We start from the raw sequence: 25,719 nt of genomic DNA on the forward strand, positions 1-25,719 counted from the left end.
CCTGGTATTTTAGCCTTAGGATTAATGGTGAAAATATTATGCAAAATATTTCATGTATTACCCCTTCTAAGAAACCAAACAAAAGATGTTGCATTTTTTTTAAGTGCCTGTAATTAAGTTTAATTAATCAGGGCACTTTCATATGCTATGTGGGATTATATAAAGATTTTAAATCCCAGGACCAACTTTCCAAATACTTTGAAATTTCTAAGACAACATTTTAAAAACTCAATCAGTAAAATTATCAGCTAAGAAATTAACTGTATGAATTTTCTCTGTGGTTATTTCTATCAATTCAACAAAACTGTTTTAATTTATCCATTCATTTAAATTGTAATTTTAAAACTTAAAACATATCCAAAGAAACGTGGAAAATTTTAGAAGCATGCAAACTTTGCCTTTTGAGGAACATTTCAACAGATCTGTTAAAATTGGTAAAGAATACTAATTAGGAAATAACTGATTTCATAAATAAGAAAGATTGCCTCATGCCAGAAAGCTTAAATGTATTCTTGGCAGAAGGAACATGGGGATTAATTTATTGAACACAGGGAAACAAATATTTTGCATAACTAGCTGCTCTTGAAGGATGTATCTTGAGAAGACAGAGTAGGCGTAGCCTCAGTTGAAATGTAAACTGCTTTTTACCTGAATGATTTTATGATTTATTTTTTTGGAATGACTTTTATAAACTAGGTAAGTCATTTGTTAATAGAATTGATCCCATTTGACATTGTAAATCTAGTATGTTTGACAAATGTGACCTTAAGATTGAGTTAGGAAATGATATAATATGAATATTTTTTGTTCACTGAGGAAATCCATGTTTTTCATGGGTGTATTGGTTATTTATAAATTTCATCTCATTTAATTTTTTCTTTCCATTTCTTTTTTAACATTTAAAAATAACCTTAGGGTAGGTATGGTTCATACCAAACCTTGGGTGAGAATATTAGATCACGAGCTGTAGAAATGAGGTATCTCCTACCTTGTAGCTCCTAAGGATGTAAATCAGGAAGCTAGACTTGGTGGCAAGCACCTTTACACACTGAGTCATTTCTATGGACCTAATTCTCTTCTAATTGTGGTTTGTCTTGAGTACTTATTAGAAACAAAGATCAAAAAGACATCTGTCCATGGATCTTTTAAAGGTTCTACTGTATAACATTTGCTACAGAAGTAGGTAATATAAACGTGGGTGTGGGAACACTAGAGGTAAGCTAGTGTTTAGAAAGAATTTATCAGTATCACAAAGATTCAATCAAAGAAAGTGAAATGAGATTGTAAGGGAAGTTTTTTTTTTCTTTTAACTTTTAGGAACTCTTCAAACCTTTTGTTTTGGAGGTAAAGAAGCCCTGCCTATGATTCAATCCAATGAGGATATGTGGTGCCCTAAGTTGGTTACTTGTTTAAGTGACAGGGAGGTATGCTCAAGGCATCATTTCTTGGTTTTGAATGGGTTTATATAACATCAATATTTTTAATGTAAAAAGTATTGTGTATCAACATATGTTTCTGTGTGAGTATACGTGTATGTGACTATGTGCAGAGTAAAGAAGAGAGCACCAGATGCCCTGAAGCTGGAGTTGCAATTAGTTGTGAATGAACTCTCCATAGGCTGTGGGAACTGAGTTGGGTCATCTGGAAGAGCAAAAAGCAGTCTGGCCACAAAGCTGTCTGCAGCCCTCTCATATCTCCTTTAATCATAGGTTCACCTGTTTCTTGTAGCCTCTGGAAGCTGAAGTGACATTCTCTCAGGTGTTTTAGGCTAGAACTAAGTTAAAAGGGATTCTACTTCCCAGGATTAATCAGTCTGAAAGGACGCTTTCTCAGATAAGTCAAGAGCTGAAAGGCCTAAGCATGTATTTTCAAGATGGCCTAACTGAAATCTTGAAATAGATATCAGAGTCCTGAACTATGGCTCACACTCGCCTCCCAGTCCGTCACCATACAGACTTCTAAAATTAAGATTAAAAAGTCCAGCTCATTTTTTTGTCTTACAATTGTATTTTCTTTGAAAATGAGAAGAATATGCTTTGAGGATATCAAAGTGTGGAGGTAGACCTTATGAACAGGCTCTTAGGGGAATCTAGGGTTAGAGAAAATGTTAAGTAGTGTGAAACTGATGAGCATTTTGCCCCAAGCAGGTAAGTATTGATGAGTAGCAGTTAGCTCAGGAAGGAAATAGACTGCAGCACTGCTCATACCCTTCCTAAGGAAAACAAGTGAAAGCAGATCTTTGAGTATGAAAGTAATTTCATCTCAAGTCTGAAGCCAGATTGAGAACCACGAGATCCTGTCTCTAAAAGATATGTAGAAGGGCTACAGGAGATGCTGAAAATATGGCTCAGTTAGTAAAATGCCTGTTGCAAACTTGATTCAAAAGCTAGTGTGGAGAGAGATTAAGAAAGATATCCAAATTTCTCAAGCTCTGCCCTGGGGGAGAGATGTAGGGGGAGAAAGTGTGCGAGCTCACTGGAACCAACACTCATACACACACACACACACACACACACACTCACATACACACTCACATACACACATATACACCCCCCACACACACACTCATACATATAGGGTTTGGGGCATTATACAAAACCATTGCTATTGCTTATGTGAAAACATCTCAATTACATGTCTTTTTAGTCTTAAAGAATGGCTTCTTTTCTAAGGACTTTGCAAAATAAATAGCCCTGGGTTTGGACATGCCACACTAAAATCTGTTAGGGAAGACTTGCTTTCTTTCTCCTAAATTGTTGAGAAGCCGACTTGAAGCTCCACACTGTTTCCTAGATGAGGTTTGGTGATCTGGGAGAGGACTGGGACCACATATACACGCTGATGAATCACTGATGTCTTACATCGTCACCCATGTGTGTGAACTCAGTCACAAGGCAAGGGTTTGTTGCTAACTTGTTTTTAATGATGACTTTGCCAGTGAGCTCATGTGTTATAATTTCCTGGGACCTCGGGCTTGCTTCCTTGTGGCAGTGGCTTATATATGACCTCCTTCAATGTTTTTTATGTCCTGAACCCTTGACAGGATGCTTGATATTACTTGCTACTTCCGTGTCTGAAGATTCTTCTTGCACAGTCCCACTCAATAGCTTAGCACACAAGGGCAACTCTCCTTCAGGAAGGAAGTGGGTCTGTAAGCCGGTGGTGCCAATCACCAGCACATTTTTCTTTAGGTCGATGGAACACTGATGCCTCCTGAGCATATCAAGCCCTAGAAGGATATCCATTGGCTGCTCTTCAAGTATAGAGAAAGAGCATTGTAAGAAATCACCTTCAATCTGAATCTGAGCCAGATGAACGCGACCCACAATCCTCTGTGTGCCTACTCCCTTAGCAACCCCAGCCCACCGTCGGTCCACCAATCTCATGATATTGCATCTCTCAGCACAAGCTTGGCTCATGATAGTCATCTGGGCACCCGAGTCAACAAAAGCCTTTAAAGGATGCCCATTCACCTTGCAGTTAATATAGAGCATAGCCACTTGCCCAAAGCTCTCCGGAGACTCTTCCATAGCTATGTTCATATTTTCTTCAATATTCTGCTGTCGGATTTCTTCTTCTATTCTAGCCTGTGTTTCCTGATCGAATGGGTCAGCAGAATAAAGACGAAACATCTCTTGTTCTCTCAAGGTCCTTTCTCTTTGCTGCTCCATCAGGACCTGAGAAAATGTCTCGAGGTTACCACTAAGCAGAGCTTCAGCCAAAGCAGGATTCCGTTCCTTCAGTAGTGACAGATCATGGGGATTGGAAAGCAGCATGCTTCTAATTAGGGCAGGGCTATTGAGATCCTGAGCAAAGGCCATATTCTCTCCAGAGGCCAATCCATGGGCTTGTTGTGTTGATGGTATATGCTGATGATGGTGATAATGGTGTTGGTGTTGATGCGGGTGTCGGGAACTTGATGTTCCAGGCACAGCAGATCCAGACCCACTGAAATCTGCTCGAGGGTTGTTTGAAGGCCTTCCTGGAGTCCGAGATCCAACATTATCCTTCTGAAGCAGTACAACCATATCACCGTCTTTGAGTCCATAGGAGCCCATTGAGCAGTGGTCATCTGTGAGAAGCTGTTCCATGTAGATGATCTGAGTCTCCTCGGCAGGCACACCAGATTCAAGCTCACAGAGGACTCTGAAGTTTGAGAGCTCAAAGTCAGGGCTGACCTGGAGGGAAAAGGTTACCTCTGTGAGGTCCCTACGTACACAATACACAGTGATCAGCATGGTATAGGCTCAGGAAGGCCACATAGGCAGAAAATATCTGGTGGATCACTGGCTGACTAGTGCTGGTTTGGGTGGATGTTTGGCCTGTTCCCTCACACCTTTGCGTGAAACACATTCAACTCCCAGAAAGGCAAGCCAGCAGTCAGAATGTGGTTTGCCTCCTAGCCCCAGTGCCAGCTGATACCCCATGGAGCCTCAAGGTAGCCAGTTTATATGTGTATGTGCTGTTTGGAACTTAGAATGCCTGTTTCCACAGAAATAGTTGCTCAGAGCCAGTGGGTTCCAAGACTGGCTGTTCAAAATCTACTTAGTACAGACTATTCAGTAACATCTGTTCAGAATTTTACTAAGTGTCTACCTATGAATCAAAAAGTAGCCATAGTTCTGTACCTGGACCTTATCTGTATTTAGGAACTTTCAGCTGTGCCCCATTCTGCAGAGGCTCTTGCATCAGCCTAAAGAATACTCTTTTATTCCTGTTTCTCTTGTGCTTTTCTCAGATGAAAGGCTGTGTGTTACTTCCTGCCCTAATTGTATTAATGTAGCCATACTTTATTTCCTTATATATGAGTGTTGACTTATTACATAACAGGAAGCATTAGTTGAGTTCTGGTTATCGTCATAAATGATGTGAAATTTATGCTGTGTTCTTATAGGAACTCAGAGTCTAAAGGGGGGCGCATGCATAAATACAAACTGAAGATGTTAAATATAAAGAAGAATAAAGATGTTAAATATAAAGAAGAAATCTTAGTAAAATTCTGAACAGCCTCATAGAAATCACTATTAGGAGAACAGACATGGAAAATGGTTAAGTCTGAAAAGTTGGAAAAAGCTTCCTGAACGAGACAGGTTTAGCAAGATGAGGGTTTGTTTATGTGAGTACCAGACTGTGGAGAACCAAATCAAGAGGAACATGCTCTGATTTACAGGAGATTTTAATATGGAGGAATATATAAAATTTTAGGGGGAAACATAACAGATTTTTTCTGGTAAAATATATTATTTAGAGAAAATTTTACTACTTACAGACATTTGAAAATACATTTCAATATAACCATTGAATGTCATTTTGACCACTGTTGTGTGTGTGTGTGTGCCTATGTATTCATATATGCATTGAGTACACAGGAACATGCTGGCTAAAGTTTGTAGTTGGGATTCTTAGTAATTCTTCTTACACACTGAGGCATGGTCTCTTCCTGGAAACTAAGCTTCCAGACTCAGCTAGTCTGATTGGCCTGGAATCCCTAGGCTCCACCTATAGGTACAGGGATCACAGGCTGGCAACTTAACCTGTCTGACAGTTTGATGGGCTGCCAGATCTAAACTTCTGGCCTCACTACTGTGTTCCAAGTGCTTTACCTACAAATCTTCCCAGGTCATTTTAATTTTCTCAGTGTCTATTAAACTTTAATAATTATAGAGATACTACTAGGGGGATTTTGGTTATTGTTTGGGTTCGTTTTTTTGTAGGATAACGGGTATTTTTTGTTATTACTGTTCTTTTCTTTCAGTTTTCATAAAGCAAATGTTGAAGATTTACACTAAACTGAGATGTTCTTTAATGTTACCATTGTGTAGATACCAAACAGAAATCAGTTTTATGGGAGCTGTTCTGTTACTTGATGTAATTATTTAGATTTTCTGGCATTTTTGCTTTGAAGTAAGCTTTAGGGTTTACCTTTGATCCAGAAGAAAGCAATGAGCCTCAAAGCCTGGCCAATTAATTCTTATCACCCCTAACTCACACAGCAAGACAGGCTTGACAGGAATCATCTGGTTCTAACACCCACCCTGCTATTAAACTTTTTTTTTTTTTTTTTTTTTTTTACAAAACAGCTGGACTCTCCAAAGATAAACACAGTGTCCCCAAGCTATTTGGTATTTCTGTTTTTTATATTGCTTAATTCACTGACTTTACTAAGCAGTATCGGTGACTCAAATAGTATATGTAAAATTTCCTTAACTCAAATTTTAATTAAAAGCATCATATGATCATGTAATAAACATAAGGATTATAAACATAAAATGTACCATGAATCTGCTGTACAGATGTGTGGACTTCAATGGTTTGTGAGTTAACCAGGTGTGTTCATGTAGCTAACTCGAGATTGTTTTTTTTTCTCCAAGAATAATTTAAATATTCCTTAAATATTTTTGTAAGTGCAATATAAGAACATAATTGAATCTTTCTTTGAAAACTGAGAATTCTGCAATCTGTGGCTATCTCTCAGAAGATCAATTCTTATTGTGCAGCCTAAATACTCACAAACTGGAAAAGAAAACACTTACTTCACAGTAGATTTTAAAAAGAAAATAATAAAAGGTGTTTTGTTTTGTTTGTTTGTTTTGGTTCATTTTGTTTTCTATAATAAACCATGGCAATAGCTTCTACAATTGGCTTCTCTTTAAAACTTTAATGCAGCGACTTTCAATCTTTCTAATGTTGTTATCCTTTAATACAATTCCCCATGTTGTGGTGACCCTTAACCATAAACTTATTGTTCTTGTTACTTTATAACTGCAATTGTGCTACTGTTGTGAACCTTACTGTGAATATATGATATACAGGATATGTGATATACAGGATATGTGATATACAGGATATGTGATATACAGGATATGTGCTATACAGGATATGTGGTGTACAGAATATGTGATATACAGGATATGTGATATACAGGATATGTGGTGTACAGAATAGGTGATATATAGAATATGTGATATATAGGATAGGTATTATATAGGATATCTGTGATATACATGTTATTTGATATGTAGGATATGTGATATGTAGGATATCTGTGATATACAAGATATGTGAAATGCCCAATATCTGATATGTGACCCCTGTGAAAGAGTCTTTCAACACCTCCAAAGGAATTGTGACCCACTAATTTGAGAACCAGTGCCTTAATGAAACAATAACAATAAACCTTAGATAACTGATGGTCCTATAGTTAGTTGAGGTTTATGGCAGTGTATGTTGCTTTGCAAAACAAAATAAATGTTTGTTTTTTTTTGACAAAAAAAATGTCTTAGATGAGAAAGTAGGGAAAACCTTAGAACACAAAGGCACAGGAGAAAATTTCCTGAACAGAAAACCAATGGCTAGTGCTCTAAGGTCAAAGATATACAAATGGGACTTAATGAGATTATAATGTTTCTGTAAGGCTAAGAACATTGTCAAGAAAACAAAACGGCAGCCAACAAAATGGGAACAGATCTTTACCAACCCCACATCAGATAGAGGCCTAATATCCAAGGTATGCAAAGAACTGAAAAAGCTAGACACCAGAGAATCAAACAACCCTATTAAAAAATGGGGTACAGAGCTAAACAAAAATTCCTCAATTGAGGAATATCGAATGGCTGAGAAGCATCTAAAGAAGTGCTCTACATCCTTAGCCATCAGGGAAATGCAAATCAAAACAACCCTGAGATTCCACCTCACAGCAGTCAGATTGGCCAAGATCAAAAATTCAAATGACAGCAAATGCTGCTGAGGATGTGGAGAAAGAGGAACACTTCTCCACTGTTGGTGAGGTTGTAAACTGGTACAACCACTCTGGAAATCAGTCTGGCAATTCCTCAGAAAATTGGACATAGTGTTACCTGAAGACCCAGTTATTCCACTTCTGGGCATATACCCCATAGATGCTCCAACATACAATAAGGACAAATGCTCAACCACGTTCATAGCAGCCTTATTTATAATAGCCAGAAGCTGGAAAGAACCCAGAAGACAGAAGAACGAGAGTCAATATTCTTCTCCACACAACTTGCCTATTAATTGAGATAAATCTATGATTTTGAGTTGCGTTATGAAATAGAAATTAATGACAGATGTATAAATAAGAAGTGGTTACTTAGCAGGTATTTGTGGGCTGCAGCAGTAGAGTGGGGGAAATTGTTGGAACTACCTTGAATCTTTACTTGAATTGTCATTGAAATGGGTCTGTAAGAAGGACTTCACCCACTTGTGTTTTAATGAGAATTTCATACCAGAGGTATCACAGAATTGTCCTTACCTTTGTTTAGTTTTGTTCTGCTCCATGTAAATTGTTCTGCTCATGTTTTCCTTTGATTGAATCTATAACCAATGCATTATGATGGTGGAAATTGGTATATAGGAAGGATAGTCTAACTTTCTCAAAAAAAAAAAAAAAAAAAAAAAAGCCCAGGCCCACTCTAGTTTCACAGAGATACAAGCACAGTGGAAGCTTCTGCTCCCATGTGATAGTCAGAGTAATTACTTCTTGCACAAAGACAATGGTCAAACTTTGTACTTCATTTTTTAAGATGGCAAAGAAAAGACAAATCAGCTCAGCTCATATCTGTTTCCCCCCAGGAAACTGAATTTAGCAGACAGGACAGGGAGAGTGGTAAGAGTGTTGAGAGTTTCTGCATGCCACTTGCCTAAGGGATTTCTAATTATTAGAATAGTTGGAGAACATTCCTGCCTCAGTGCGCTGTATCTGCTCTGAGGGCTGGGACCTAGAGCTCCTTCAACAGTCCTCTTTTCTATTGGCATCCACAACCTATTTGCAAATACTCTATTTGGCATGCTTTCTAGTATGTGCTTAACTATTGATATATTCTTGTATAGTCAGTGTCAGGAAAATATCTCTGTGTTGTATCTCAGAGTATCTCTTAGGAGTACTGGAATTAAGCGGAATTTGTACCCTGGGTTTCAAACCAGTAACCCAATTTGTGATACTAAGGACAAAGAATATAATAACATCGATTTTGTTTTTCAGTAGATACTAGATGAAATGAAACAAAATGTCTCAGGCAAAATGAGCAAAACGGTTTTGGAGTTCTTAACATTTAAGAATTAAAATAAAAACAAAAAACAAAAAAACAAAATTGTCAAGCCTCCATTCCTGCCCAGAGCCACAGGCAGAGATGGAACACAGCCATCAGCACTCTTGGTCTGCCAGTAGAGAGCTTAGCACCCAGAGGAGACTCAGGAGCACTCTCCCACCTAAGCCCGTGGTGATCCCACATGCTGTCTCCACTGACTATCTGGGGGAGAGACCTCTGGGAACTCTCAGGGCACAGGTAGCACAGTAGCACTTAGGTATGTACACTTCAAACCTCCATCTACACCTGGAGCTAGAGCCTGTCCGTCATCATTGGAACTCACAGCCTGCCATAGAGAGCTAAACTATCAAAACCAATTTCTCACCAGAGCCTATGGGCCATAAATTCACAGGAGAGACAAGCTCCATTCAGAAATAGCAAGATCAACTAGCATCAAAGGTAAGAAGATGGCAAGAGGCAAGTGCAAGAATCTAAGCAATAAAAACCAAAATGACATGGAAACATCAAAACCCACCAGCAAGTAGTGTATATACAAACACACCAGAATAACAAGATTTGGACATAAAATTGTGCCTCATGTTGATGTCACAAGTATATACATATATATGGAAGGACACTTTTCACTCATCAAAGAAAAAATCTACAAATATAAACTTTTAATCATGAATATCTATGTTTGAAATATAAAGCTCAAAGCATATATGGATCCACACACAATAATAGTTGAAGATTTCAACACTCCACTCTCATCAATGGACAGATCATGGAAAAAGAAACTGAACAGAGACATAGTGAAACTAACAGAAGTTATGAACTAAATGAACTTAATATTTATTTTATCCTAAAACAAAAGAATATACTTTCTTCTCAGCACCCCACAGTACCTTCTGTAAAATTGGCCATATAGTTTATCACAAAAAGAGCTGCAATGGATACAAGAACATCAAAATAATTCCATGCATCCTATCAGATCACTATGGACTAAGACACTGCTCTTCAATAATAACAGTATCAACAAAAAGCCCACATGCACATGGAAGCTGAACAATGCTCTACTCAATAATAGCTTGGTCAAGGAAGAAATAAAGAAAGATATCAAAGACTTTTTAGAATTTAATGAAAGTGAAGGCACAGCATACCAAAATTTTTGTGACACAATGAAAGCAGTGCTAAGAGGAAAACTCATAGTGCCTCCAAAAAGAAACTGGAGAGAGCGTACAATAGCAACTTGACAGCACAGCTGAGAGCTCTACAACAAAAAGAAGCAAATGCACACAAAGATGTAGACAGCAGGAAATAGTCAAACTCAGAGCTGAAATCAACCAAATAGAAATAAAAAGAACCATTCAAAGAATCAACAAAACCAGGAGCTGGTTCATTGAGAAAATTAACAAGAGTGATATAAACCCTTAGCCAGACTAATGAAAGAGCACAGAGAGAGTATCTAAATTAACATTATTAGAAATTAAAAGGGACACATAACAACAGAAACTGAAGAAACTCAAGGAGTTCTCAGATCCTATTACAAAAGCCTATATCAACAAAACTGGAAAAATCTGGAAGAAATGGCTAAATTTCTAGACATATATGAGGTACCAAAGTTACATCAGGATCAGATAAACAATAACAACTCCATAACCCCTAAAGAAATAAAAGCAGTCATCCAAAACCTTGCAATCAAAAAAAGCCTAGGACCTGATGGGTTTAGTGCAGAATTCTATCAGATATTTATAGATGAACTAATACCAAAACTCTTCAAAGTATTCCACAAATTAGAAACAGAAGGAATACTACTCAACTCATTCTATGAAGCCACAGTTATGCTCATTCCTAAAGCAAACAAAGACCCTAAAAAGAAAGAGAACTTTAAACCAGTTTCCCTCATGTACATTGATGCAATAATACTCAATAAAATTCTTGCCAACCAAATCCAAGAACACATCCAAACAATCATTCACTATGATCAAATAGTCTTCATCTCAGGGATGCAAAAATTGTACAATATATGGAAATTCATCCATGTCATTTACTATATAAACAAACTCAAAGAAAAAATTACATGCTGAGAAATATAATATAAGTGGTAAAAATCTTGAAGCAATCCCACTAAAATAAGGGACTATACAAGGCTGCACATACTCTTTCTACCTACTAAATATAGTACTGGGAGTACTAGCCAGAGCAATTAGAGAGCAAAAAGAGGTCAAATGGATACTTAAGTGTCCCCCAAAATTTCACCTGTAAAGAGAACTTTTACAGTTGATAAACAACTTCAGCAAAGTGGCTAGATATAAAGGAATGCTCACCATCCCTAGTCACCAGGGGAATTCAAATACAAACAACTCTGAGATTCCACCTCACATCAGTCAGAATGCCTAAGATCAAGACCTCAGGTAACAGCAGATGCTGTCCACCATTTTTTGGTGGGATTGCATGCTGGTATGACCACTCTGGAAATCAATCTGGTGGTTACTCAGAAAACTGAACATAGTAGTAGCTGAAAACCCAGCGATACCTGGACATATACCTAAAAGAAGCTCCAGCATCTAACATGGACACATGTTTCACCATGTTCATAGCAGCCTTGTTTGTAATAGCCAGATGCTGGAAAGAACCCAGATTTTCTTCAACAGAGGAATAAACAAAAACTTCATAAAATTCCTAGGCAAGTGGTTTGAACTTGAAACTATCATCCTGAGTGAGGTAATCCAGTCACAAAAGAACACTCATAGTATGTACTCACTCATCGATAAGCGGATATTAGTCCATAAAGCTCTAAATAACCATGAAAAATTCACAGAACTTATGAAGCTCAAAGAGAAGGAAGGCCAGAAGGTGGATACCTCAGTTCTTCTAAGAAGGCAGAACAAAATGCTCAGGGGAGGAAATAAGGGGACAAAGAGAAGAGCAGGGATAAGAGAAAAGATCATTCAGAGACTGCCTCACCTGGGGATCCATCCCATTTGCAGCCACTGAACCAATGCACTATTGCTGATGCCAAATTGTGCTTACAGGCAGGAATCTGCTATGGATGCCCCCTCAGAGTCTCTCCAGTGCCATACTGATATAGAGGAGGAGGCTTGTAGTTAACCATCAGACTGAACACAGGGACCTCAAGGAAGGAATTAGAGAAAGGACTTAAGGAGCTGAAAGGGTTTGCAACCCCATGGGAAGAACAAAATTCTTAACTAACCAAACCTATCACAGCTTCTGGAAACTGAAATACCAACCAATGAGTTCTTATGGAGAGACCCATGGCTCTAGATGCATACACAGTAGAACATAGCATCCTCAGGCATTCGATTGTAGGAGAAGCTTTAGGTCCAGGGAAGGCTTGTTTTCCAAGTGTAAGGGAATGCCAACGTGCTGAAGAGGGAGAGTGTGGTTGGGAGATTGAGCACCTTTATGGAAGCAATGGGAAGGGGAGGAGGATGTGGTTGGAGGAATGGGGATAACATCTGAAATGTAAATACAGAGAATATCTAATTAAAAATCCAAATTAAACAAAAAAAAAAAAGAAAAAGAGCTCAAAACACTGTTAACTTTAAATAAAGGCTCTGTGTTCTTTGAGTACTAACTGCAGTGTTATTCATCTAGAATGCAGAACTGCAGTGAGCCTGTGTGTAATAGAATCTGGACCCAATGTTCCAAGGATAGCCACAAATTACTACTTATGAACTACATAAAATATACAGACACTTCACCGATTTCATCAAAATCAAAAAATGAAGCCTTATTACAGTTGAGATATCTTATATGGAAGTTATTTTCTGTGCCCTCTCTACATAGAAAGTTGAAAGCAGCAGGATCAGCCCTTGGATTTGCAGCAAGCTAACCAAAAGCCTGATAATGATAAAAATCAAAGAAAAATGTAATTGAATTAGTAGCAATAGCTATGGAGCTAATGTCTTCATAGTTATCAATCTGCCTACATCCCCCCTTGTTAGAATTTCATGGAAGATCAGTTGGTTTTTTAATGAAGGAATATCCTTAGTTAATTTAAATGAGAATATACTAGAGAGAAGATGTCTCAGTGGGGAAGTAAGATGTTTCATACATTTTATGGAACAAGCTCAAAGCTTGTCACAAAATCTTTAATATCTGTTCTTTGAAAATATTGACTTGATCTAGTTGTTGTGTCCAAAAGTAGTCTATAAAATGTAAGCATTTAAAAAACCTAATATAAAACATAAAATAATAATACTCTGTACCCATGAAATAATAGTACTCTGTACCAACTACAGATGTGAAGAACAATCCTCTGTGCACCCTGACACAGATTGTGAAGCCAGAGCAGATATATAAATCACCACATATAAAGCCTTTGAATCAGAGAAGTTGACCCCAAATTCTTGGCTTCCTCCCTACTTACCTGTATTCATGGACACCCCAGTCACTTCTAGGGCTTTTCTATCCTGTTTTCTAAAACAGCAATGATGGTATCAATCTCATTTCTAGACAATTTGCGTATGGACTCTTTGGAATAGTCAGTAAAGAACAGTCAGAATATAGAACAGCCACTGTCACAGATTGGAGTTCAGAAGCTGCCATGGCAGAGAAGGCTTGGAGTGGGGCACAGATCTGCCTGCCTAACCTTGTCCAGAGATGCTGAGAGCATCTAGTCAGACTCCATGAGCCCTCAGCAGTCAGGTGATGTGTTCAGGTTTCTCAGACAAGGGAAAATGGGGAAAACAGAAGACTCTGCTTCTCTCTCCAGTGGTTGGGGGTTGACTTATTCATGAGAAAGGCATTACCAGGTAGGAGGGATTCTGTGTCTTTGTGATGTTCAGGCTTTTGGAGCAGCCACAGCTCCTTCTCTGGTGCATCTCCCAAATTCCACATGTATTTCCCTGCAGAGTTGACACCTTCCCATTTCTAGGAGCTTTGTGCCTCACTTGTTTTCCTTGGGAGCACTATTCTGACCTTGGTCCTCCCAATATGGACTATGCCATATGCTTGTTGGTATATGGCTTTCCAGGGGACATGTGCTACGACTGTACTTGACAGGGCAGATAGAATCACATATTTTATCTATTGTGTTGATTTTTCCTAAACTACTTTCCCCAAGAGGCTCAAGCAATTTATAGAGCAAAGCAATGGATTTGCACTTCACATCATCAATCAAGTAAGACAGTGCTTAGATTGGAGCTTCAGGAAGGTGTCTAGCTTTGTTCCTTGGGTTGACACTGGCAGTACTCTCCACTTCAGCTCCTGATTGGCAGCCTCAAAGTCAAAAGTGCCCCAACAGTGGGTCTGAGAATCTTTCACATCTATTTAGTAATTCTTGTGCACAACCAAAGGTATCAGGCAGTTGCCCTTAATCTTTGCTAGTGCACCAAGTCTAATTAATGTTGTCAATATCTGTACAGGTAACCACTAGAGCATGGAGAATTCACCAGTCACTACACACTCAAAACAAATGATTCTTTCTCTCCCAGAAGCTAGCAACTACCAGCGGCTCCTCAGTAAGAAACGGGAACCTAGAGCAAACTCCCACAAATGTATAACTTTCTTTGTATTTTAAAGAGTGATAATGTTCACATTTTGTTGTTAACCAAGAAACCCTCCAGGTATTTATTCAGAGGATTGTGCTGCAGCTTCAGTTATTTAGGATACTGTCTTAAGATGACAGTGTTACGGGGTTTCATATTCTATACACGGCGTCTTAAAATCAGGTCTTCTGTGGAGACTGAACAGATTTGACACTTATGTGTGCAAATGGGTAATTTGTATGCACATTTTTGACAGGGGTAAGTATCTGCCTCATTGTTTTGACAATATTAGCAAATATTTGGAAGACACTGACTTCAGCAATAGTTATTTGCATGAAATTTGAATGTCAACCCTCTGTGGTTTTTTGTAGTAAATTCATATTCTCTGAACATTTATGCCATACTTGCAGTATCAACAGAAGTATGATGATGGGTACATTAGAATATTTTCATTTTCTTCATATCATATAATGCTGAAATATTCTGTAAGCATTCGTGCAAGGATATTCATGACCTACTTGATGCTCCTCCTCTAATGAAAGAGATGAAAACTTCATTTTTACACTAAATGCCAAATTGCATTTTAATGTGGTCTTCCTGTTGTGGAGTTGCAGAGGAAAACCCTGTCCCTGATCAGGTGATTTCTCTACCATGGAAGACTGATCAATATCAAATATATGGCATACATTATACAGGTGTTATATAATGTTGAAGTTTATAGGAACTTGTCAAAAGCAAGAATTCTTTGAAAAAATGTTTATCATCAAATTACTTATTCTTTTCCAAGTTTTAAAAACCATTTTCTTAGTTGTGTTGGGTTTCTTCATTAAAACATAGCTAATATATTTGACTTTTATACATATAGGAACATTGCTAATTGTTCCCAAGAAAAGCCTAGTGGTCAATGTAAGGTACAATGTAGTATTTGTGCCAGCCTGTGCAAGTTTCTGCCACAAATTCCATGTGGAAGTTTGAGAATAAAATAATATTTTGTTTTTAGAAACACTGAGTTCTGTATTTCTACGCCATGTTTACTCAATCCTTATATCTCAATAATTTGATTCATGAAAATAATAGCTGTGTTTCTTAACAGAAAATTCTCTTTATGTTATAATTGGGCCTGGACATTCAAGGAAATGTTGAAGTTTATTAGAATGGATCAATATCCGGCTTTTATATACTAAATTAAGAAATCTTGCTATAATTCTCAATTTTTCATTTCCACTGATGCTCAAAACCAAGACACCTTTGATGCCTCCCGGTTACTGTTATTAAAGATGGTTCTGTGAATCTCTCTTTGGTAAAGGAATAAACTCTGAGATCAAGATAGATAAAGAAGTGAACAGAATCCATGATGTTCAGAGATGTGAGGCAGGGACCACAGATGGAAGGCAGAGCCCTGGTTCATTGTGCTGCACTTACTTACAAGAGCTTTGGGTTACTTAATTAAACCTCTTTCCAGAAGACACTTGATGTCACATCTGCAGCAGAATTTTAACTATATATAAAGCTTTTAAAAGATGGGATGGGGTCTTACAGGGGGAAAATCAGGAAAGAGGATAATATTTGAAATGTAAATAAATAAAATATCCATTAAAAAAAGAAAAGAGTGGTGCATTTTACTTTAGAAAGCCTATACAACACTGAAATGACTGTAACTGTTTTATTATATTAGTTGCTGCAGATTTTGTTGGTGGCTGCTAACTCAAAGGTTTGTGTATATTTGTTCTAATTTGTTGGGCAAGTTTTCTATTCTTTTTACTTTTTGACTATCTATAAATTTATACTCACAGGCCTTTAAGAAAATAAATACCAAATCTATACACTATATATAATTCATTACCTACATGAAATCCAATAAATTTTAATAGCAACAAAAAGTGGACTACACATTTGAAGGTGTGTATTTGTGTAGATAAACCTAAATGTGAATATGTTTACGTTCATACTTATGTGCTAAATTTTGACTTAACATAGTAGTCACAGGACCTAAGATAAAATATCACATCACTTATTTCTTGTAAGTTTTGAAGTCAGTTTGTTCCTTTCTTATCATTGTGGTTTGACCACATGTTTTGAAAACAAACATTAGAAAATTGGAAGCATAAAATATGACTCTTGTGGGTGGAACAAAAAAAATGTAAGGTATGGTAATGTGACACTTCTAAATAATAATCATGAAAGCTTTATACTAGAAGCAGTTCTGTTTGCCCAGATATACTGCATAAATTAATGCAATAGTCTTCCAATGGAAGTTCAGTCAACTACTAATCTTAATTTCCTGAGAGAGCTCGTTAAGTTAAAATTTTAAAGCACACAAAACGTAGGCAATCAACTGAATCCACACTACTGAACAGAATTCCACACTTGATTTTATGTAACTGTCTTAATGAAGCAAGATGAATGTATTCAGTATACTTTAGCCTAAATACATTCTGTATTATCTTAAAAATTCTACTGTAGTACATGATTAAAGTCTTCTGTTATATTCTACTTTGAATCAATCTTTTATTAATATTATATAGCTTTGTTGCTGCATTCTTCTTTTGTTGCTTGCTAAACTAACAAAGGTTTAAACTGATCTAAGGAAGAATGGTCATTTCCATGTATCAGATCACTGAAGAAGACTTCAGCATTTAAGAAATTAGGAGGTTTTAATACTTCCCTAAATATGCCACTCATATATATCTCAGTTATCAGTGCTTTTAATATGCCTGTAGCCCAGGTGTGTGCAGTTTTCCTCCAATAATATCAATATCAGTAGCCATGTCTCTCTTGAATTTTGAAATACACTGTTCTTGTACATCTTAATTAGCTGTTAGCATTTTGAGCTGTTTAATGGCCATCTCAGAACTCAGTGATTTAAACTAGAACTAGTGTATTTTTTAATATCTGGGGTTAGTGGGTTTTGAGCAACCTAGAATGACTTGGATGATCTGACCTTAGCTTCAAGCTAGATCTAGATCTGCTGTGTATAGCTCTGAACCTTAGCTAAACTGCTTGTTCAACAGAATGCATGTCACTTAGGAAAGAGTTTAAAATAAAAAACACTTGAGAAAACTAACATACGGCTCAGAATTAGTACTTCTCACTGCATTTTTTTTTTTTTTTTTTTTTTTTTTTTTGCTACAATCCAACCATATTCTCCAGAGCAGAACCAGCAAGGCAGGAAACTAGATTATGGGTTTATGTGGAAAATCAAAAAAATATATCAGAGTTTGTAAACTACAGAGAGTAAAATGGAACAACAATCTGATCTACTGTTGGATGTTCTTAGGAACTGACCCACTTATCCCTTAATTTCCTAAAATAATGCTGTTTAAGACATTTTGGTAACAGATCCTTGCTAGTGAATCAGACTGTGGAAAATAATTTCATTCTTGCATTCCTGAATGTACAAGAGAGAGAAGTTTGCAATACTAATGTGTGTATCTATATCTCTGCATCTGCTTCTCTACTTAAAGAATCTAAATTTTCTGGGAAGTTGTGTCTACCCTCAAGCTCCCAGGATTCAGCTAACATTCAGGCTTTTGTTTTATTCTTCTCTCTGCTCATCTCAATGACATTTTTGTGTTGCTTTTCATTTGATGAAAAACTCATCGACGTTACCAGGCTATTGATAAAAGCCCAGTAAAGGAATTTATGCTCCACTACTTTGCACAGGAATAAATCTGTACCTACATTACAAGATGTTTTTACCAACCCCAAATACAGGAGAGCCAACTTTATTCAAGCACACATTTACTTTACAGAGGCAATGGACATGGACATTGCTATTGTTGTGCTCCAGTAGTGCTAGCCAATGCAGCATGTGCCCAGACATTCATCTCCTCTCCATGCTCAGAGCAGACATTCATATTTGTTTGATGGTCTTTACCACACTACATCAGGATGAGTCTCATAAACTGTGGCATTTTTATTCAGGATTCAATATGTTTGATATTTTCCAGCTCTATATTTTGTGAAGAAGTATGGTTTTCGTATCTTTTCCACTGTAACTAGCACCATCAAACTTTTCTCAAATTAATAAATTCAAGAAAGAAATCCAGTTAAATGTATAGTGTCAGAGAATTTGATAAATGTGATGAAAATATTAATCAGCATTGAATTATTTATATGTCATATGATATTGAACTCATTTGTCCAGGCACCATGTTATCCATTTGAGGCTCAAGGTCAAAATCATTTGGTCAATCCTGCACAAGATGCTGGATATAAAATATTGAATAAGGCAAACATACTCTGACCTCATGTAGTTTCTAAAAGAGCAAGCTAAATACTAATAATATCCATGTTTAAAATCCAAAGTATAATATGTATTTAAGGAACAAAAAGTTTACAATGAACATAAAAGATAATGTCTGTCTAAAGGAAGGAAGAGGGTTTACTGATGAGGAGCTAAAGCATGTGCATTGTGAAAGGAATATCATGAAGAAGGGAAGGGCTTAGATGATTTTATAGAGCTTTGTGGCAGAGGACCGGAAAAAGGAAGAAGTCTGCCTATCTTTTAGAGAAGAAAATGCCACCTAGCAGAGGAAAAGCACAAATCAGCATTCCCATTACTATACAACATGCCCAACAGGAAGGAGTATGGGAATCATAGAGAAGGAGAGATAGGGCAGAGATACAGAAAACAAGCAAAGTTATTGAAGTGGACTACATTTAAAGCATAGAAGAGAAATAGATAAAAGCATATGCCCTCTTGTCACTCCTGTAGCGGATATAAAATATCCTGACAAAAGCAACATAAGACCGATAAATGTTTAGTTGGTCCACAATTTTAGCTTTGCAGAAAAAAAAAATACTGGAACTCAAATAGTTAGTCTCATCGCATCCACAGTCAAGAGTGGACAGAAATAAGTACAAACATGCTACATGCTTGCGTGCTCACCCAGGTCTCTTCCCTTATACATTCAGGGTCTAACCTAGGGAACCGTATAACCTGAAGTAGGCTAGCTAGGTCAATTAATAGTTGAGATGACCCTCTACAGTCATGCCCAAAGGCTAAATGATTAAGATAATTCTTCAACTAAAATTCTTTGTAGATGATTCTAGTTCTGGGATATTGGTATTTAAAACTGTTATAACATACCGTAACAGATAAAACGCCTGAGGGCTAGGAACACATATTTGATTTGTATGAACTTAGCTAGCTGGAACTTATCCTGAAACAATAGTTGCAGGACACCTGGTTTACTACTCACAACAAAGGGGACCAGCAGAACAGAGACATCTTAGTTTGCAGAAATTTACCAGCAAGACTACATGTCACAGATTTGACTGAGGTGTCATGTGAATCTCGCTTGAAAACTGCAATGACCTTGTTCATCTCCGAGAGCTAGGGCTAACTTATTTTCTTCACTGTGGAGGTGAAGGTGAAAGTCTTCACATATATACATGAACTGAAATGCATGCCTTGCCTCCAAGATATTCTGAATGTCATTTGTTTATTTTTATTAAAAGACTTTATTGTTTCCTGTCAACTCTTGAGGAATAAAACAGTTTTTGTTTGCCAAAGGTTTTAGGCTCAGAATTCAGGGCAAAGGAACAGAATTAATGTTGCAGGCTGAGCCAATAGGATGACACAAGATAGTTTTTCTAAACATGTCATGTCCTAATTTTTTACAACTAAACAACTACCTATGAAATAAACAAAAATACTACTTGTCATAATTATTTACAAGTAGTAATAGCAATAACCAATACAACAATATGCACATCTCTCTATACATTAAATGTCAACAGTCATCTTTACAAACGGCATCTTAACCAGTAGCCACAAAATATTTTGTAATGTAACAGAGAGAGAGTACTGGCTACTATCCATGTCTAACAGATATTTAGAGATTTTAGCTTTTACAAAAGTTAGCACCTTGGCATATGTACTAAAATTGTTTTTTTTTTTTTCCTTTCAATTTTTGCTTTGCTTTCTTTTGGTTCGAAGTACTAGAGACTGAATAAGGGAATAGTGCACGCTTGGCAAGTGTTTTATCGCTGGGCTACATCTCAAGCCCTGTAATAATATAAAACATGAGAACTATCCCCAGAATAAAGGTGTGCCACACATTAATGGTCCACTTAGTAGAGTAAAATATAGTATCTCCTCACTTTAATCATTATTTGCTGAATGTTTCCATGTATAAATGTGTGGGGTCTATGTGGTTTATTAAATAAAGGGACTTTTTGTAATGGGTCTGTTCATAAGGTTGCTTAGATCTGGAGGAGGAAGACAGAAATACCAGTGGGCTAAGATTCTACTTATAATAAATAGTTTTAATTTCCAGCATTTACTTATATAAATTGGGTTGTAGAGCACACAGGGAAAAGACCAAAGAGCTCTTAACAGGTATAGATAGGCTGTGTGTCCTTTAGTGGTTTGTATTGCTGTAACAAAATAGACAGGATCACTTATAAATATCAGAAATTTCATTTGTCTCTCAGAGTTCTGCAAACCAGCAAGTCAAAGATCATGACACTAGCAAATCTAACCCATACAGATTTTTCACTTGCTTGGTGAGCCTCACACCAAGATATTTTATATTATTTGTGAATTTTGTGAACGGTTTCATTTCACTAATTATTTATAACCTGTTTATTCTTTGAGAAGAGGAAGGCTACTGATTTGTTTGAGTTAATTTTATATTCAGCCATGTTGCTGATGTTGTTTATAAGGTTTACAAGTTCTCTGGTAGAAATTTTGGGGTCACTTGAGTATGCATATCATGTCACCATGAGGATATTTTATTAGGTCAAATGTTTAGCCGGAATTTTGGTTTTAAATTAAAATGAAGAGGCACTGTGCTGATAATGTAGGGAATTGGAGAGTTTACAGAAAGGTTAACTATGTCAATTTTAATATAATTATAAGTCACTCTGAAGTTCACCTATAAAACACAAACAATTTAGAGATTAATAATATGTCTGCAAAGACTTTGTAAATAAATAATTCAATGCCTTTTACATTAAATAAATAATTGAATGAAGAAAAATCATTATCAACCTAATACTTCAGGAAAGAAGACACAGGATACTGCTCGCTCTGCTCAAACTGATGCATAGTGCTTTGCTTTGTGTCGTTCTTGGAGTTCAACTCCTTAAAAATGACTTGTAAGTTAAGGGCATAATCAGCTCATTATTATCCAAAAATATTACTACTAATAATAGCTATGAGCAAGAATGGTTATAAAACACTAGCACAAAATTTCATGACAAAGTGAGCTACAACTCAAAAAATATATTTGAATACACACACATGTATATATATATGTATACATATACATATACACATACACATACACATACACATACACATACACATACACATATACATATACATTACATACATATACATATACATATACATATACATATACATATACATGTACATGTACATGTACATGTACATATACATATACATATACATATACATATACATATACATATACATATATACATATACATATACATATATATATATACACACACATATGTGTGCTTCTGTGAAAGCATATGTGTAGTGAGTGTGCATGGCTGCCTGTATGTGGTCATGTATATGTACATGTCTGCCTGTTTGTGAATATTGTGAATGTATGTGTTAGTGTGTTTCTATGTGTTTATATATGTTTCTGTGAGCTTATGTGTGTACCTATGTGTTCTTGTCCATGAATATACATGTATGTAGTATGTGTATATGTGTAGATTGCAAAAAGTGTGCATATACATGTACATACTCTTTCCAAAAATCAATGTAAATACTAAAATTTAAAATTTTTATTTCATTCCTAGAAAATTCTATTCTCAAATCCTGACAATACGTTCTATTTTATCAGTTTTGTTCTTGAGTTTTTTCAGTATAGGCCAGAGATGAAGGAGAGGTGGAGGCTGTTTTTAGTAAGCTAATGGGGTAATTATAATGTGGGGTTTCACTGAGAACATGCACAAGGTGTTAGCCACAAGTTTATTAATGACGATTGTTCTAAAGTCAGTAGCAGGAGGATTTTTTAATCAAAGCTTCAGAGCCCAAACAATCATTGAAGGACAAAAGCTTTGAATATGTCCCTTGCTGGTTTCTAACTAACTTTATTAAACTTTAATTTTCCCCTTATTTAGAGACTCTAGCCTGGTACTTTTTAGGTTAGGAAATAATTGGTAAGAAATTATATCATTAAGTTGAATTTTACCTCCATCCTGTGTTTTATTTGTTCAACCAGAGTGTGAAAGTTTTAGGAGTTTGGTTGAGCAATAACACTAAAGTAATATTTTTGTAAAGAACAGAACTGAGGTTTTATAGACCTAACTGAGCTTAAAATTCGAATAGATGTTGGCACAGAGTGAGACTTGTGAACAATCAATCACTATATTCTCTGTGTCACTGAATAACAGAGAGCAACCAAGGATCTGAAAAGTAACCTCAGATACAAAACTACAGTCTTCCACATCACCATATTCACCTTATCCTTTCATGTCATGACTTTATAAGTACTGGAGCCTGACTATGGTACAATTACTTTTAAATAAAACTGGAAGTAGTTCTCAATAGGCGGTACCCAGTGCACAGCTAATAAATAAAATCCAGAGAGTAAATACAGTGATTTGTTTGTAATGTTCTCAGAATTAATGTTTGTATTCATAGTAAATTTGTTCACAAATTATCAGTCCTCCAGTTATAATGGAATTAAATTTCTCATAAATAAAATACTGAAGTTGTTTTACATCCTTCTTTTGATCAAATTGTTTTTATTTGTTATTTTGTTGTTTGTCATCTAGCTCTCATTATCTTCAGTAAGTACTCATTCATAAAGCATTAAATTGGTGAGTTCTAAGTGGCTCCATGTGCCCTGACTGGCAAGACACTGCATATGTACTGAATAAGATATGAAAAATTAATATCTGCAATATGATTTTCTCCTACTAAACTTTGAAATAAATTTAAAGTATCTTTGAATAATTTTTGTTGTAAGTTCCAAGTCATGCTTTAATTGAAGCCTTTATGTAGTTTTAAAATTAGCAAAGGAAACATTATATTCTTTTAAATTCAAAGATTTATTTTAATTACAATATGTTCAACAAAAACTGGAATATTTTGTACCACCAGACACTTTACTAAATTTATAATAAATAAATTTTTTTCTCAAATAATGTTTGATCAGATTGTTTAAGTGATTAATTTCTTCCTTTCCTGAAAATGATAGTATTCGGTTCTTAGTATTTTTTCAAGGGGGTGGAGTCATAGCTCAGTGGGTTAAATGCTTGCAATGCAAGTGTGAAGACCTGAGTTCAAATCTTCCAAAGTCACATAGAGAGTCCAGCATGGCTACTTTGAGGTGGTGTTGGACACTGGAAAGCCACAGAAGCCCCTGGGATAGTTGGCCTATGCTTATACCAGTGAACTACAAGGAGATTTTTATCTATCAAGGTATAAGGCAAGGACCCACACCTGTGGTGGGCCTCACCTTGAGGCTGCACAAACACAGTCATATAGATGAAGTAAACATGAGCATGCATAAATAATAAATTGATAAATGTTTAATGATACTAGCTTTAGGAGTAAAGGGTATTTAATTACTAATCCAACATGCTTGATTTGTCTTTATGATCCTACCATTATTTTGTGTTCTGTTAGTCATGCTGAAATCAGCATGTTTCCTTGAAAGAAAACTGTTACCTGAAAATAACTTTTAAATCCTACCATATGCAAGCACTGCGGTTTTAGGCTAGGAAGCCTATACAGCCCTTATGATTAGTGCTGCTTCAGCAGTGCTGGGGAGCCACCATGAAAGCCCAAGGAAGTGAGAGCCAGGAACAGGTAAAAGAACTAAAGGGAGACTGAAGCAGAGGTGGAGGGGGGATGACTACTCTAGCATTCTCTACCCATTCTTTCTCCCAATGATTTTAGCTTTCTTTGTTGAATTTATTGTCTATTAAAATGGAACAAAAATGGTTGCTTAATTCTGAATAAATCATAGATAAGTAATGGAGGAACACACCTGTATTCACAGAACTTGGAAGGTGAATGTAGGAAGACTGGAAGTTCAAGGTCATCCTGAGCTATATACTGAGTTAAAGGTCAGTCAGCACAGCTACAAGAGACCTCATTTATCTATCATCTATCTATCTATCTATCTATCTATCTGTCTGTCTGTCTGTCTGTCTGTCTGTCTGTCTGTCTGTCTATCTATCTATCTATCTATATATCTATCTATCTATCATCTATCTATCTTTCTATCTATCGATCTATCTATCTAGCTGTTATCCTTCTATCCATGTCTGTCTGATCTACATGAGACCCAATTATCTCTGTCTCCCTGTCTTTCTGTCCCTCTCCCTCTCTCCCTTTCCCTTGATCACATACTCATGCACTCTTTCTCTTGCTCTCTCTCTCTTTCCAAAATAAAACAAGTGATAATGACAAAAGAGCATGAATGCACTAGTGATGTTCACTTTTCTGAACTTATGATAGCTTTCTACATTGAATATGCAGAAACCACATTTTGACATGCAAAAATTGCTCTTGCTAGTGGTTGCTTAGAATCAGAAATGAGACTATATATAAGTCATTTAGCTACATTATGAAACTGAATACTTATAAATCATTCAGATAAGTTCTGGGCAGTGTTGCAGGGATACAGTGTGAGATCATGAAACAGTCACTGAACAAATGACTCTGTGCAATAATCCCATTGTGAGGTGAAAATTTTCTGACTGTGTGACTGTTCTCAGGTTTAGGCTTGTAGCTGGAGTATACATGTCTGTGCTTTAAGGCTCTGGCTCTTGGCTGTTTTATGAAGCCCATGAGGCAAATCACTATGTCTGACTTGCTGCACTGAATGTTTATGAGATGACAGAGCCACAAACCCCATGGTTATTTGCTGCTGTAGGTAAATTAATGGTTTGTTACTTCAACAACTCAATAGTTTCTTGTTTTCATTTAGTGTTATAGGTAATATACTATTATCTATCAGATGAAATAAAAAGATTACCAATATTTATAATTTAATTTCTTGAGCACTGCTATATATTTTGGTGGACTTACAAATGTATCTGTTGATTTTTCTATGAATGAGAAAAGCTAAGATAATGGTAAGGTCCAGGACATAGAGGTAAATATCTTCTTACCTTAAATTTAAGTTACCAATAGTGCTGACTTGGGGGAGATTACA

At 36.4% G+C, this 25,719-nt stretch overlaps 2 protein-coding genes across 3 annotated transcripts in view; one reads left to right on the forward strand and one right to left on the reverse strand.

Moving 5' to 3' along the window:
- The window catches only part of PDGFD (platelet derived growth factor D), a gene marked incomplete at its 5' end in the record, with an annotated part of 205,385 nt that overhangs the window by 80,089 nt on the left and 99,577 nt on the right, over positions 1-25,719 (forward strand). The gene's annotated exons all lie outside the window — the stretch shown is intronic.
- On the reverse strand, positions 3,012-4,253 carry DDI1 (DNA damage inducible 1 homolog 1; the record flags this gene model as incomplete). Its single annotated transcript, XM_080932557.1, has 1 exon — positions 3,012-4,253. Exon 1 carries the CDS (start codon positions 4,236-4,238, stop codon positions 3,012-3,014), a length of 1,227 nt encoding a protein of 408 aa, XP_080788683.1. The 5' UTR covers positions 4,239-4,253.

Source organism: Micromys minutus (genome assembly GCF_963924665.1).
Source record: "Micromys minutus genome assembly, chromosome: 18".
Lineage (NCBI taxonomy): Eukaryota > Metazoa > Chordata > Mammalia > Rodentia > Muridae > Micromys > Micromys minutus.